General features: G+C 47.7%; 1 protein-coding gene across 1 annotated transcript in view; it reads right to left on the reverse strand.

Annotated features, from left to right (window-relative positions):
* Nucleotides 1-14,921, reverse strand: part of DNAH5 (dynein axonemal heavy chain 5) — a 5,605,957-nt gene that overhangs the window by 2,794,090 nt on the left and 2,796,946 nt on the right. The window contains exon 28 of the mRNA XM_086967405.1: nt 7,791-8,031. Coding sequence (XP_086823531.1) covers nt 7,791-8,031 — 241 coding nt within the window. The remainder of the gene's footprint in view (nt 1-7,790; nt 8,032-14,921) is intronic.

The raw sequence follows: 14,921 nt of genomic DNA on the forward strand, positions 1-14,921 counted from the left end.
GCCAGTGTTCCCACACTGGTACACTCCTCTAGTGTATGTGTCTTAAATTTCGTCTTTCTAGGTTAAGCGGAAGTCTCCTTAAACAGTAACTTTATAACTTTTACGCACCATTGACTTTGCATTGGTGCATGCGTGTGCTTTAAGCGCTGCACCCGAATCCCACGGGCTTTTCCCAACTTCAGCATTGCTAGTCCCGACTGCTCCCAGCGATTCCCTAGGCCCTAGGCCTAACCACTGTTCGATTGGTATCTCTTATACCACTTTCTTAATATATGGTTTGAGTGGCCACCCGCCCTCATCCATAATTGTGCAACTTTCATATGTTTAACTGTGCTTTTGTTTTAACGCTTGTGCCCCTTTGCTCATAAAGAGTACTGGGGATTATTCTAGTAATAAATACATATATTTTTATAATATATACTTGTGTGGTGTCCTTTCATTTGATATTACAGGATTGTGATTGGTAAAACAGCTCGCTTAACACGACCTCTTGAGTTTAGACTTTAAGGCTTAGTCCACGCGACCACTAGGATAGCTTGTCTAATAAGGTTGACTTACAACCAGACACCATAAGGGATTGTTTGGACTGATACAAGGTGGTCCCAGAATTGGAAACATCACATGTCAGGCCAACTTCTCACACTATGAAACATAACACCATAGGACAGTGAAGCAGGTCGAACATAGACACACACTAACAGGAACACTTGCCCTTCCAAGGTGCCCTCCAAGGCAATAAAGTGCCCATGGGGGTCACGTGTTACGCATTTGACCATGAGAGGAAAGAAACCCCACAAAAGGACGGCAACCCCCCCAACCCCCCGGGAGTGGAGTACCCCTCGTGGAAGAGTCTATCATAGCCCTTATGGGCTACTAAGGGGCAATGTTCCCCCATGAGGTGGGTTTCTTGCAGCAACAGGAACTCTGGACGGTGTCGGGGAGTGAAGGTAAAAACTGCTGCTCGTTTCACTTAGTCCAGCAGACCGTTAACGTTCCACACCAGGACTCGAAAGGTCATATGGGTGTGAGGCGAGAAGTATTATGTAGGATGGACGTTGGTCAACACAGAAAGCAGGACTCGTTGGATCCAGTTAAAACATAATGAATGTGCCAGTGGTGTGCTGTGAAGGAATGTTACCCCAGGACTGTGCATAGGAGTAAAGCAAGTGTGTGTGCCAAAACCGAAGGAGGAAAAAAGGGAGGTTAACCAAGCCAGCAAACAACAGTGTGCAAATAGAACCCTACCCCACAGCTCCCACACCTCCCCACAATTCTACCCTAGAAGCATCTGTTTCCCTGTAAAAAAAAGTATGTTAAAGAAACCAATAAACACAACATCATGTACATCTTAAAGGGGGAAACTCCCATCATTGCATACTAAGACGATAAGACAAGACTAGAGTTGCCATCATGCAGATGGGTAGGAGACCCTTAAGTGTCGGGTGACCCTGGGTAGCAAAGAGAGAGATAGATAAATAGCATGATGGATAAGGGATTAAGGCAACATTCAGAGTAAGAGGGTGCATAGCCAAAAGAGTTAAACCCCATAGTATGAAAGAGCTCCGGGTTATGGCAAGCCCAACATGTTGATCAGTGAACGTAAAGCGGGGGTTCAAGCTGTTTCACCCCCAGGCTACGCATTGGCGTCTCCAACTGTCGATGCCCAGCCCAAAGAGGACCCTGGCATCCGAGGATAACAGTCAAAGCATTACTGTCGGCTAATTGTCCCTGGGCTGCTGCAAATAAGCAAACAGGGTAGGGGCAGGCAACGGGGCCATGCAGTGGACGTTCCTCCATGAGCCACAGCCAGGCGGAGTCAGGAGTATTGAAGAAATTTGACCTATTGAGATGGATAACACGGAGACACGCCGGGAAGAGCAGACGGTATTGAAGTTCCATAGCTCTCAGCTTTTGTTTAAATTCTGTGTATGAGCACCGGGCATCCAGGATTTGATCCAGCGTTCCACGTGGTTCACCACCTGTTGAGGATCATCCTCCTCCGCCCACTCCGGGGCTTCAATTAAGCAGATGTTGTTACACCAAAAGTGGTTTTCAACATCTTTGGCGTGCCTTGAGAGGTTGGTTGTTTGAGTGAATAAAGTGTGTTTTTTGGGAGTGGAGATGTCATCCTCGGCCAAGGCGACCTGGGACTTAGCCTCCGTGAACTGTGCTGTGGCGTTATGTAGGTCTTGGCAAAGCAAAGCCACATCCATTCTAACCCCAGCAATCTTGTTCTCCTTCACTGTCTGTGAGGTCTGGATCGCTTGCAATATCACAGTGAGGTTGCTGGTGGAGGAGGGGGATCCATCGCTATCCAGCAGGCCTGGGGGACACCTGGAGGAGCCAACCATGTACTGGTGCATTTTCGTCCGTGTAGGCACTGAGTTGGGAGCTCTGTCTTTACCCATTGTGTAGGGGTGATGTGTGGCAAGACTGTCGGTGCAATACCAAACAGGTCAGTGCTCTGACCACTGCTAACAAAGAAGGAGAGAGACAAGGAGGGACCTTAAAACCGCCTACAGAATATGGGAGTGTCAGCGCACGCAGGTCAATGCTGGCTTGCTTACCAGCCCAGATAAGGCGAGTTACACTGTATGTTAGTCTTTTGAATACTGCTTTTGGTGGGGTTGTTGGAATGTTATTAAATAGATATAGACATTGTGGTAGTATGACCATCTTTACCACAGCTATTCTGTCTGCCAAGGACAGAGGGAGATGTATCCATCGTTCTGCTTTTTCTTCCAGCTTACTTATGGCAGTACCATAGTTAGTTCGTATGACCACAGCTGGATGTCTGTGATACCAGATGCCCAGGTAGCGGATAGGGTCTGATTGCCACTTCAGTGGGAAGTCTGCCGGGAGTGGTGCTGTAATGTCCGTCAGTGGGATGATGGTGGATTTACTCCAGTTTATTTGGAGTCCTGATTGCCTACCAAATTTAATGTATTCCCGAAGCAAGGGAGATACGTTATCTTTTGATTCACAGACATAAAGCAACATATCATCCATATATAGGGAGATATTTATAGGGCGTTGTAAAAAGTTCAGTGCTGTATGCTGATGATGCTGCCTAATTTTGCATGCCAGTGGTTTGAGAGCAATGGCGAATAGGAGGGGCGACAGAGGGCATCCCTCTTTAGTTCCCCGCGTAATTTGTATCTCGCCTGAAACATATTGATTTATTTTAATACGTGCAATGGGTTTCGTATATAGGATGTCCATTGCTACAGGATTGGGGGTAGACCCCTTTTTTGTAGTACTGTAAATAAGCAGATCCATTCTACTGAGTCAAATGCCTTGGCGGCATCAAATAGAACCGCCGCTGCCTGGGTTCTGGGTTAAGTTGATGGGAAAGTGCAAAGAGAGTGCGTATATTGTGTACCGTAGAGCGGTTTGGTATAAACTCTGATTGATCTGGGAGTATATTGTTGGACATGATTGGTTGCAAACGTGTGGCTGTAAGTTTGGCTAGTATTTTTGTGTCTGTATTTATTAAAGAGAGTGGGCAGTAAGATTCACAGTTCTCGGGGTCCTTATCGGGCTTCAGGAGGGCTATAATCATGGCCTCTCGAAGCACGGGTGGGAGGATTTTCTTGTTGTGTGCATCGCCATACATTGCTACAAGGGAAGGTGCCAAAAGGTCGACATATGCCTTATAAAATTCACTTGTGAACCCGTCTGGGCCAGGTGATTTTCCAATGGGCAGAGCTTTTATCATTTCCGTGACCTATTCAACTGTAATTGGTTGATTACAAATGTCTTTAGAATGCCCACAGTGTTATTGATGCATGCTCCATGTATATTGGCTTTGAATGCTTCCCACACTAAGCTAGCATCATCTACAGATTGTTGATTGAATTGGAAATATTCCTCTATGGCGTGCTGAACGGCAACGTTATATGAGTCATCTAATAATGCTTTGGCATTAAAACGCCATATATACGGCGGCGGAATATAGTTGGGTAGGTCGATGGAAAGTAATATTGGGTTATGATCCCATAGTGTCTTTGGTAAATGGCGTGTTTCACCTATCCAAGTACTTGCTACTGTGGCTGTGAGCCAATAATCTATCCTCAACCAGCTATTATGTATGGTGGCACTTGCATAGCAAAAGGATTTCGCAGTCTCCACACATCTACTAAATTTAATTTCGCCATACTTTCATGTAACATTCTTATGGCCCGAGTGTGCGGTTCTTTAGTGGTACAAGATCTATCAAGGTCATCATTTAATGGCAGGTTAAAGTCCCCTCCCCATAGTGTTTCCATCTCAGGTAGTTCTCGTAACTGCCCGGATCTGGGTGAAAAAATCAGGGTCGTCTATGTTGGGACCATAAACATTCACTGACCGCAAATGGTGACCTCTAAGTTGACCAGATACAATGATATACCGGCCCACATCATCCTACTGTGTGTGAGTTACAGTAAAGTTTACTCCTTTTTTCACTAGGATCATAAATCCTCTGGAGTAGGAGGAATATGACGATGTGAAAGTAGTTTCAGACCATCTGCGTCCTAGGTGATGATTGGCGGCATTCGTCAGATGAGTGTCTTGCCGAAAGGCAATATCTATGCAGTGTCTATCAAGTATATGGAGTATTTTTGGGGGGTTACTCAACCCTCTGACGTTCCAGGTAAGCTATCTGAGTTGTGACGGTGACACCTTACTGCACATTATAATGGGTAAGAAATATCATAAAGTGTTGGAGTGCTCCCTGGTTGTGTACATGTGGCAGAGCATATAGTAAATGACATTGTATTAGCATCATACGTTTAGCAGCCCAGTTGGCTGCCCTGTGTTGCTTTGTGTGATGGCCTGATAAACAAACTAACAGTACCCCAATCCCCCACCCACTTTAGCATCCCAATTATGCCAAAGACATACCCAGAAGAACAAAATGAACATCATAATAACTGTTACCAGGAGCACCCTAGGGGGGACCGCTAAGTGCACACAGTAGCATCTGAATATGCGGATGTGGTCTGGTGTTATCTATACAACATGGCCTTTATAGTACCAGATAATACATACAATTGTTGCGGTAGAGAAAGTCACATTTAGGGATTTGCTACTACAAGTCTGGAGGCAGTGCTCTACAGTATGTGAAACTGATAACTCTATGCTCCACAGATTGATGCGCCAAGCAACCTGCAAATATCAATTAGAGGAGTAACACAAGTACAATCGATATATGGTAGTATGCTAGTTGATATTTGTCCTAAACCTTACCAACTGATGATTACAGAAACATATCTGTGTATACTTACAACAGTAATGCAGTGGGACGTTTAGTATACCTAGTTAGTACAGAATTACATTGTGCATAGTGCATAGAGCGTAGTGACAGAAGACCCACACAGACAAACGTTATGCTGCAAGTAGTACAACTAAATATTGAAAACACAGTAGTTACATTACCAGGGATTCATGCCACATCAATCCGAGTCTGACGCTGCAGTGGGCCTATCTAGCGTTTTATTTTAATTAGCAATCGTTTTAATGAAGTCTTGTGCAACTTTGGGCGTGATCAGTATTTTAGTGCGTCCTCCGTGAGACACACGTAGTCTTGCTGGATAAAGCGTGACGTAGTCCACTCCCATGTCACTCAGCTTCTTCTTCAAGGGCGCAAATTTCTTGCGAGCTGACTGTACGGACATCGTAAAATCAGGGTAGAACGACACTGCAATGCCGGGTCTGGTGGCTCAGTGGACTAATGCATCCATTGCAGGGGCCTATGTTCGACCTCATGGTCACAAATTCAAATCCCGGCGGGTCCACTCAGCCTTTCATCCATCTGAGGTCGATAAAATGAATACCATTGAGTTGGGTAAAAATGAACATCTGTTATTCAGCGCCAAGAGACCTCTGGGTGAACGTGCGCTTTACAAATACACATGTTATGGTATTGCCCTATTAGTTGATTTGTTGTTTTTCTCTAGCCAAATGCAAGATCCTGTCCCCGTCTCTGTAATTAAGGATCCGGGCAATAATAGGTCTTGGTGGGGCACCTGGAACCGGTTTGCAAGTGAGAGTTCTATGCGCCTGTTCGACAATGAAACGGGGGAGAATGCCTCCACGCCAAAAACCTTGCGCACCATGTCTTCCACAAATGCCTCCATTCGGACGGTATTTGTGCTTTCTGGAATTCCCCCGATGCGAACATTGTTGAATCGCAATCTTGCCTCCAAATCTTCGTTCTTGTTCTTAATAACTTCTAGTATTTTGTCCATCTCTAGGCATTTTCGAGCAGTGGAGGTGGACTTGTCTTCAACTGTTGAGAGTGGTAGTCTAGTGGTAGTGGTAGCCTAGTTACAGCCCTGGAGCAAGAGCAATTACAGTTATAGAACAATTCAGTTCAATCTACACCCACAGCAATGCGAGAAAATGGCGGACAGTAGCACAGCAATACAGCCTGCAGCAGATATGACACGTGGAGCAGTCACATCAGGGCAAAGTGGCTGATCATCTTTCACAAGTGTCGCATGTATAAATAACAGGTGGAACCATGCAGGAGAGAGGGGGCAAACCACAGGATTTAATTTGCAGCTGCTTGGTTCATTTGTGGTGCCACGCTGTACTAACGGTTACCCAAGCGTGGTCAGGCAGTTCTATGCAGTTCCCAGTTGGATACAGTCTTTGCCGCCTCGCTGTGTCTACTGCCCGCGTGTACTGAAGAGTTTAATCTAGGCGACGTGCCGCAAGTGCATGGGCCGGCGCTTATTGCTGAGGGGTCTTGCGGGAGATCACACCGGTCCACACGAAGCACGCCACTACCCCCTGCCAAGTCTCAGTCAGTCCACGCAGGGATTGGGTGAGCTGGAGGCGATGCCGGGCAGCAGCTCCCGCCGAACGCCAGTGATTGAGGTGCAATATTTCAGCGCCGCTGTGTGGCAGAGAAGCAGGTACTCACACGCGCACTCCAGTCAATCCAATCACCAATGCAGGTCGCCGCCATTTTGCGCCGCTCCCGATCCCTGGAAGGTGTCCTCTGTAGCCTCCGTTTTCAGCAGGAATTACGGGTGCGTGTGCCTCCAGGATAGTATTGTCGTTTAGCCGCTGTGTTCCGCCGCAATATTTGACGAGTTATGATCGTCAGGCGTCGGCCAAAATGTTATTTTAATTAAGGATAGTGGTCCCGACCAGCAGAGCGACACTAACGTGCTGCCATTCCGTTGTGTGCCCTCTAGCGCCCCCCAAACGGTTCAAAAGTTAGTAAAAAATCATAAACACTTGTTGCTGCACAGTGGAAGGCCCCTTGCAAAGGTTTATATTTGGGTGTTAAACCGGTACTAATGAGGTGCAACTGATGCTCAGACAGTGTTAACGAGCCTAAAAATGTCAAAATAATGAATTACAATTATCACAAAATGTGTTGTATAATGCTGCTTAATTTGTGTTTTCTTGCCACATAATGTACTCACGCCTGCCACATAATTTGGCCCTCCCCTGCTGCATAATTGTTATGCCCCTGGTTATGATTTATATTTGTACTTTCACAACACAAACACAAAGGAATGTTAGCTTCCGTAATTATATTGCCACTTGTTAAACCAGCAGTGGTATATAGTCAACTCTTGAGCCTCACTTGGGAAGGGGCGGTGGAAAGCAAATGTGGCCATCCATCCACCAAAAGTGCACTGCTGTGTTTGCATGACGTTAATAGTTATCTTTGCCGAGACCCCAGGGCTTGGGAAAAAAAGTGTTTGTGTAAGTTGACATGGCAGATTACATGATTAATTTCTTTGTGTTGTTGTTTATCATAGATGCATATGCTATTACAGCTATCTTACCTCTATTTCCTCTTTGTATTTTAAAAGAGGGGCTTCCATGATGTTCTTTAGTTTGAAAGTTTCACTCTCTACATCAAAGCTATGTCTGGTGACATCTGTAATATGCTTCCAGTGTCGATCCATCATTGATTTATTTGACATGAGCTCCAGCAGGGGGCAACACTCATTGAAGTCATCAATAGTTTTCTTCAGGTCAAGGAAAGCTTGCCATTCCTTCAGTGCACGAGGAAGCTTACGGCACCTAGTGGTGAAGTACATATGCAGGTAAAGGTCTTACTTCCTTATAAGAACTTCAAACAAATATACATTAGAAAGAGGGCGTAGTCTAAAAACCCACAACACACTGGCACAAATGAGAGAAGGAAATTATGGTACTGGACTTGAGATCTTTTAAAGTATCACTACAGCTATCTGTCAATTCCTCGTGTCAGCACACACACAAACACACACACGCACACACACACACACACACACAACAAGGGGCTTTGTATGAGACACCTTCAACCTTTGGCTTGTTAAGGTGAGTCTCAACCAGGCATTGGTTGACTAGGCTGTCCATCAAGTTTTGGAAACAGCTCTAGCATATCACAAATGTTTACATTCTTTCCAATACAAAGAACGTAGTAAAAGCTGCCCACCTGCTTCCCAATCCCCACTGCTCATACGGCCAAAAGCAACACCCTCAAGAGTGGCTCTCAAACTGATACGCTGCTCTTACAAAGGAAAATAAAAATATGGGCAAAATTAAAATTGAAACAAATTGGAATGACTGATCAGTAGATGGATCTCGCAATGCCTCTTACAGCGTTGCATCAATAATAAACACAGAAACTCCTGACACCGCTTGATGTTTTTTCCCCCAGTGGCAAAGTCAATGTGGAATAGTTGCACACTATAATGGAATCCTACGAGGGCAAGCAACTGGACTTGGGGCAGTGCATTCAATTTGAACAGTATCAGTGATTGTTAAACTTTTGACTTTTGGGGAATCCCACTTAATCGTTATTGAAATCAGGAGACCCCGACTAGATCATTATTGGAACCAGGGACCCCAGCTTAAGCAATTTAGTTGATTTGAACATTAAACAACGCACAAAAAAACAAAAATGATTAGGTATTTTGTGTAATTCAGAAAAATCAAATTAGGCTACCCATTGGCTATACTACATTCTGTTTCATGCATTTGAACTGCTCTCACAAATAGATATGTCGACACCAACTATACGTTTAGCCTCCAGATTTGTATTTCCTAACATTTATGAAACTTTTAAAATATTCTATATTACATTTTGCTTCTTTATTTATATACATGTTATTATTTTGTTACTATTATTTAATTTTCTAAGCAGTCCTGGGCCCCTAGAGTAGGGATTGTTATAGGTAATAGTCATGATTTCTCTTGTAGTAAACATTATATTGGAATACTTTATTGACAGAGCACTACATTTAATGGCACTGAAAGAAAGGTGCTCAAATAGTCCGTGGGAGATTAATGAATATTCAAAGTGCAAGAAAAATGTGACTGAAGACAAACCTAAAATACCGCACTAAACTGTGTGTGACGATCCCACACACTTTATCTAGAAACAGAGACTGGTAAAGCCAATTAAGTAGGTGCTTGGGGGCGTGGCTTGGGAAGCCATCATGGCGGATGCCATTTGAAGCGGCTCTGTCTCGCCAAGCCATATAATTTGACATCATCCGCTATAATCACCCATAGGGCAGACTCGGCATCGGATGGGCAGACAGAGGGACCTCTGTGGACACGCTGAGACCGAAGGAGGGCTGCCCTGGACCCTTGAGGCTGGGTTATTAAGCGAGGTCGCCGGGCCTGGCTTTTCAGGGCTTGCAACGTCTGGCGCCAGCTAGCAACTCAGGTGACAGGCCGGGGCTTAGAGACGGCTCCTGAAGCGGTCCCCCTTTCTGCCTGGAAGGGGCAGTGAGGCACAGAGGACTTGGTGAACTGCTGGACCAGAACCAGCATAGGGGCAGGGATCAGCCGCATGGACCTAGCAGCCTCTGACATCTGGTGCGGCGGGGATGGGGCGGTGCTAGCCCCAGAGGTCATGCTGGTGGGGGAACTGGATAATGCAGCAATGCACCGGATAATGCAGCAATGCACGGGGGGTTGATCATGCCCCCACTGGATAAGGCCCAGACCAAGTTGAATCTGGGCCGTTGGCCCTACATGGGAAAAAGGTACCGGGGCGCATTCCTCCCATGAGGCGCAACATTGGCCAGGGACCAAGGGACATCTACAAAGGTGATTGTTATGGGATCTACATCTAGCTGCACAGCCAGTGTGATCAATATAGCAGCAGATCAGCTGGGGAGAGCCAAGGGCTTGAGGTCTGGCGGGTGAGATCCCTCTAGGGGGTCCGCCTTGCGGTCTGTCCTTGGGCTGTGCAAGGGCCAGCTAGGCTCAGTGCTGCTTGTGGCCTGGGGTGGACTGTGTCCATGAGGCCTGGCCTGCGGTGATGCACCACCCAGAGAGGGCGGTGACCCGAAGAAGTTACCCCATCAGTCGCCAACCCCTCCTCCCTTGAAAGGACCGCTTGGCGGATGTGTGGTGCGACGTGGGGGCGGCCCTCGGCCTCTCAACAACATGACTAAGGACAAGACCTCGGGCCCCACCTCTAAACAAAGCACTCTGGATCAATATACCACTGCCCCTACTGGGGCCGGTGGTACCAATGGTGGGAGCCCTGCTCCAGACAACACAGTCCTGCTTGCCGCCATAACGCAATCCTGTGATATGCTGGATGTCAAGATTGGAGCAGTAGGCTCAGAGGTTTTCTGTCTCCATCAAGACCTCTGGAAGCCAGTGGACCCCATTTCTGAGGCGGAGACCAGAGTGACATCGGTGGAAGATGCAGTTGCAACTCTCCAGCAGGTCAACAAACTCACAGTTGTGACCCAGGAGCTCACCTCATGGGTGGAGGGTGGGATGGGCAGAGGAAGACAAAATTATCTATGCTTCATTGGCTTCCCAGGGGGAAGCGGAGGCGCCTCGATGGAGGGATTCCTGACACAGTGGTTGAGTCTCCTACCAGAGGGCTCCCTTTCTTCCTGTAGTGGAATGAGCCCACAGAGCACCTATAAGAAAGCCCCCCTCCCCAGGGGGGGGGGACGGCCCCATCCTATTATGGCTAAGCTGTTGAACTACATGGATCGGGACGTTATCCTCCAATTTGCCAGGAGCCATAGAGACAATATAAAGCATGCCTCTCACATAACCATGATCTTCCCCGACTACACGTTGCTGGTCCAACAGCAGCACAAATCTTTTGCTGCGGCCAAGCGCAAGTTCCGAGAGTTGAATGTCCAATATATGCTTCTGTACCTGGCTGGGATGTGCATAATTAATAACAATAAATCCATATTTTAAGATACCGCAGAGGCTGTCTTCACAAGGGCAGACGAGATAGTGCATATTAGGCCTTATACTCCGCCCTCATTGGAATTTGACTCTTCTCAGGGAACTAGGAGGAATTGGCCGAAGAAATCTACCGCCAAGCGACGGCACAGGTCGAGGTCCAGTTGGCACTCTCAGACGCAAGGAGACGACTCCTGACTATAATGCACATCCACAGTGAACGCAGATGTGTGTCTCACGGGGGGCCCACGCATGGACTTCGATAGATTGGTCCATCCACGGAACTTCATATGGCTTGTCGGATGCAAACAATCGCTCCAAGCACACCCTGAGACAATATCTTTGAGGGTATTGGGAAGTTGGGGCACCATTGGTGAGAACTCTCCTGGGTCGCCCGTTGTGGCTCAGGGTTCTTTCCTACTGTACAGAAACTTCATGTTGTCTGAGGTATTGGGGTGGGTGGAGAGTTGTTTAAATTTTTGCAAAGTTTATTACAATTGCGGCACAGTCATAACACCGTAAATCTCATACACGCACCCCGCGAATGGCATCCCCGTGAGGGATAGATGGCTACACACTACTAATACAGTGCCCAGCGGGCTCAAGATCATGACGTGGAATGAACGCTGGGTGTTGGATAAAAGCAAACGGGGAGCAGTTCTAAAGTAAGCTAAAAGATTTGATGTGGACATACTTCTTCTGCAAGAAACCCACTGTTAGAAATGGGGATCTCTGGTTGGCGAAGCCTTGCGCCAAAGCCAGGCAGAGACCACTACTCTAGTCAGGGAAAGGGAGTTACACGGCAAAGGTAACCCCTGCTCACCCCCTTGGTAGCTTGGCACGGGCAGCTAGGCTTATCTCGGTGGTGATGTGTAAAGCATTTGCACAACACACACAGTAACAACACATGAGGCACACCATATATAAAAATAACTTTTGTATTATAATAAAAACACATCAGATAGTAATCACACAATATTACACTGTGCCAACTGGCACAGGCAATATTTACAAAGGATTGTTTACACATGACAAGGCAACGTGGGCCACTGTCAGAATCAGCACTTGGTAAAGAAATAGTAAAAATAAGAATATATATGAACTTAGAACACAGCCAGTAATCACTGACAGACACTATATTCAGCGTCAACCTGTAACATAAATCATAACAGGCACAGTATCACATAAGGCGAGAACTCAATTCTGCGCCAACCTCATAAACTAAAATAGGATAAACCATAATCTCCTAAACATAACTTGCATTGGGAAATAAACTCAAATAGCATAACCTGCAGTAGGGAAAAATCAAACCTAGACCACAGTAGAGAAATAAAACAGTAGGTAAAACCTAATATTCATGAAAGCACATCTATGAGTTGGAATCAAGGTGCATAAATCATACTACAAACATTACATTTCCTAGCACCTATCAACATTACATTAGGGCCTTGCGCCTTATAAACCTAACAGTCCCCTGGGCCAACTGGCCATCTCAAAGGGGCTCAAATGCCCTCTGTCCAAAGTCAGGGCGCGCTGCCAAGGCAGCAACAGTCTAGGGGGCGCACTTGGCGCAAACCTAAACGTGGCAGCTGCCCACTACTTGCTGGGCAACTGGAAGACTAAAATGAAGGGCCTAAACGTTGCAGCTGGTACTAAGTGCTGCGCAGCTGTGCAGGCCAAAGTAGGGATGAAGGAGTGCTTCTCACTCCTGGGTTAAAAAGACATGTCCCCTGAAATAAAGAACCTAAACGGTGCAGCTGCCCACTACTTGCTGGGCAGATGTGAAGTCAAAACTGCGGCATGGGCTCTCACTGGCCCTCAGAATAACAATGCGCCAAACGTTGGAGCCACACGGGGCTCTGAAGGTAAATGCTGTGCATGTGGGAGCCATCTGGCTCTGGAAACAAATATGCACCGCGGTGGAGCCCTCAGGCTCTAGGAATCATGAGGCGAGGATGTGGGCAAGAACATGGGCCCCTCTGGACCCCTTAAACATTTAGGGGTAACTGCTGGGGCGGACTGGCGCTCAACCAAAACAGGAGCCATGTGGAAATGGCACACTGCCATCCGGGGTGCTCTAAATACACTGTCCCCACTGTGTAGCGCTTCGAAATTACCCTCAGCCCAACTTCCCACAGTGCCGCGGTCGGCACGAATAAAACCCATATTGTGTCCCCCAGCCCTTCTGCACTTACCGGGCTGCTCTCGGGGGACTCTTCAGGAGTTGGAGGCTGCATCCGCAGGGCTCTCTCCTCACTAGGAGAGCCCGCACACCGGCAACAACAGGGACCGGCTTTCCTTCCGCAGGGAGCCCGCGAGGGTCGGCGCAGCTTCTCCCCGGCCGGGGAGGGAAGCGGAAGTGACGGGCACTGGGCCCGCAACCAGTCAGGCAAGGCTGCCTGGCTTCCGGGTCGGGACGGTGCACCACCGGCGGCTCGGTCAACAGTTTAGAAAGCAGCTCTGGCCGCGGCTGTGCAACGCGGGGTGGGCACCCGCATTAGGACTAAAATAAATCAGCGGCCATAATCGGGGTGGGCACCTGAATTTAAATATAAATAGAATGTGGCCATGACGCGGGGCGGCACCCACGAAGGAAAACGGAGCCGCGGGGTGGGCTCCCGAAATTTAAATAAAACTAACATGGCCACAATGCAGGGTGGGCACCTGCTTTCAAATATTAAAAATAAGCGGGGTGGGCATCACAGGGGAATCCCTCACCAGGGTATTCCCTCTTACTGGATCAACAAGGAGAAATAGCTCAGCGCTCCCAGGGTGCTGAAAGATGTAGCAAGGTCCTGGAGAGGTTAAGGGCAAAAGTCAAAAGGGTTCCAGGGCAAAGCAAAGTCCCCCAATCATCCTAGGCAAGGCAGAGGGGTCCCAAAGAGTCATCCAGGGGCAAGGCAGAGCCCAGGGAGGCAAGCCTTCCCCTGAGCCCCAGCAGCAGCATGCCCTTGGCAGATTCCAGTCCAAGACAAGAACATTTACTTGAGGTCACAGCCCCTTTTTTATACCCAGAAATCCTTTGTCTAAAAGGTGCAGGCAAGGGACGAACCAGATGCAACTGGTTCTGGAGCACTTTGTTTTGCTCAGCCCCTCTCGCTATTCACAAGGCAGGCCAGGGACATCAGACGCACCACAGGGGGTCGAGCCAGCATTGTGGAGGGGAAGCACAGCCCTATTCAGGTCCCAGGTGCACTCCTCCCTGCCATCAACATGCAGATCTCCTCATTCACCACCGGGCAGACCCATCCTGACTCCTGGAGCCAGGCACACCAGCCAGCTTCAGCCAATAACAAGCCAGACAGTCAATTCACATTCACTGCACAGACATGCCAACTTCTAAAAGTGGCACTTCTCCACTAGACACAATAAATCCGCACACATCATTACGCAGCATTTATTACCACGAGTTCGCACATACCAAACTCGACCCTGCTCTACCCACATGTCAGGAACTACCATGGACACACATATCCCCGATGCATTCCTATGGGAGGGCAGGCCTTCTCAGCACAATCACTCAGAGTGCGCACACACTTTACACTGGGCCACAGTGCTAAAGTTGCGCAGCGACCTAAAATCACTACTACTATGCCAGAGGCTAAAGGCAAACAGTTTAGGGGTGAACCTGCCAGAAAGGCCCAAGTCCAACACCCACATGTTGGGGACAAAGGCACCCTGCCTAGCCCGATATGGGTTTAGTCAGGTATTTTACTCTAGATTCATCCGGGGGTTGCGAGGTGCAGCGATCCTTA

The sequence above is a fragment of the Lissotriton vulgaris genome, chromosome 4_1, assembly GCF_964263255.1.
Source record: "Lissotriton vulgaris chromosome 4_1, aLisVul1.2, whole genome shotgun sequence".
Lineage (NCBI taxonomy): Eukaryota > Metazoa > Chordata > Amphibia > Caudata > Salamandridae > Lissotriton > Lissotriton vulgaris.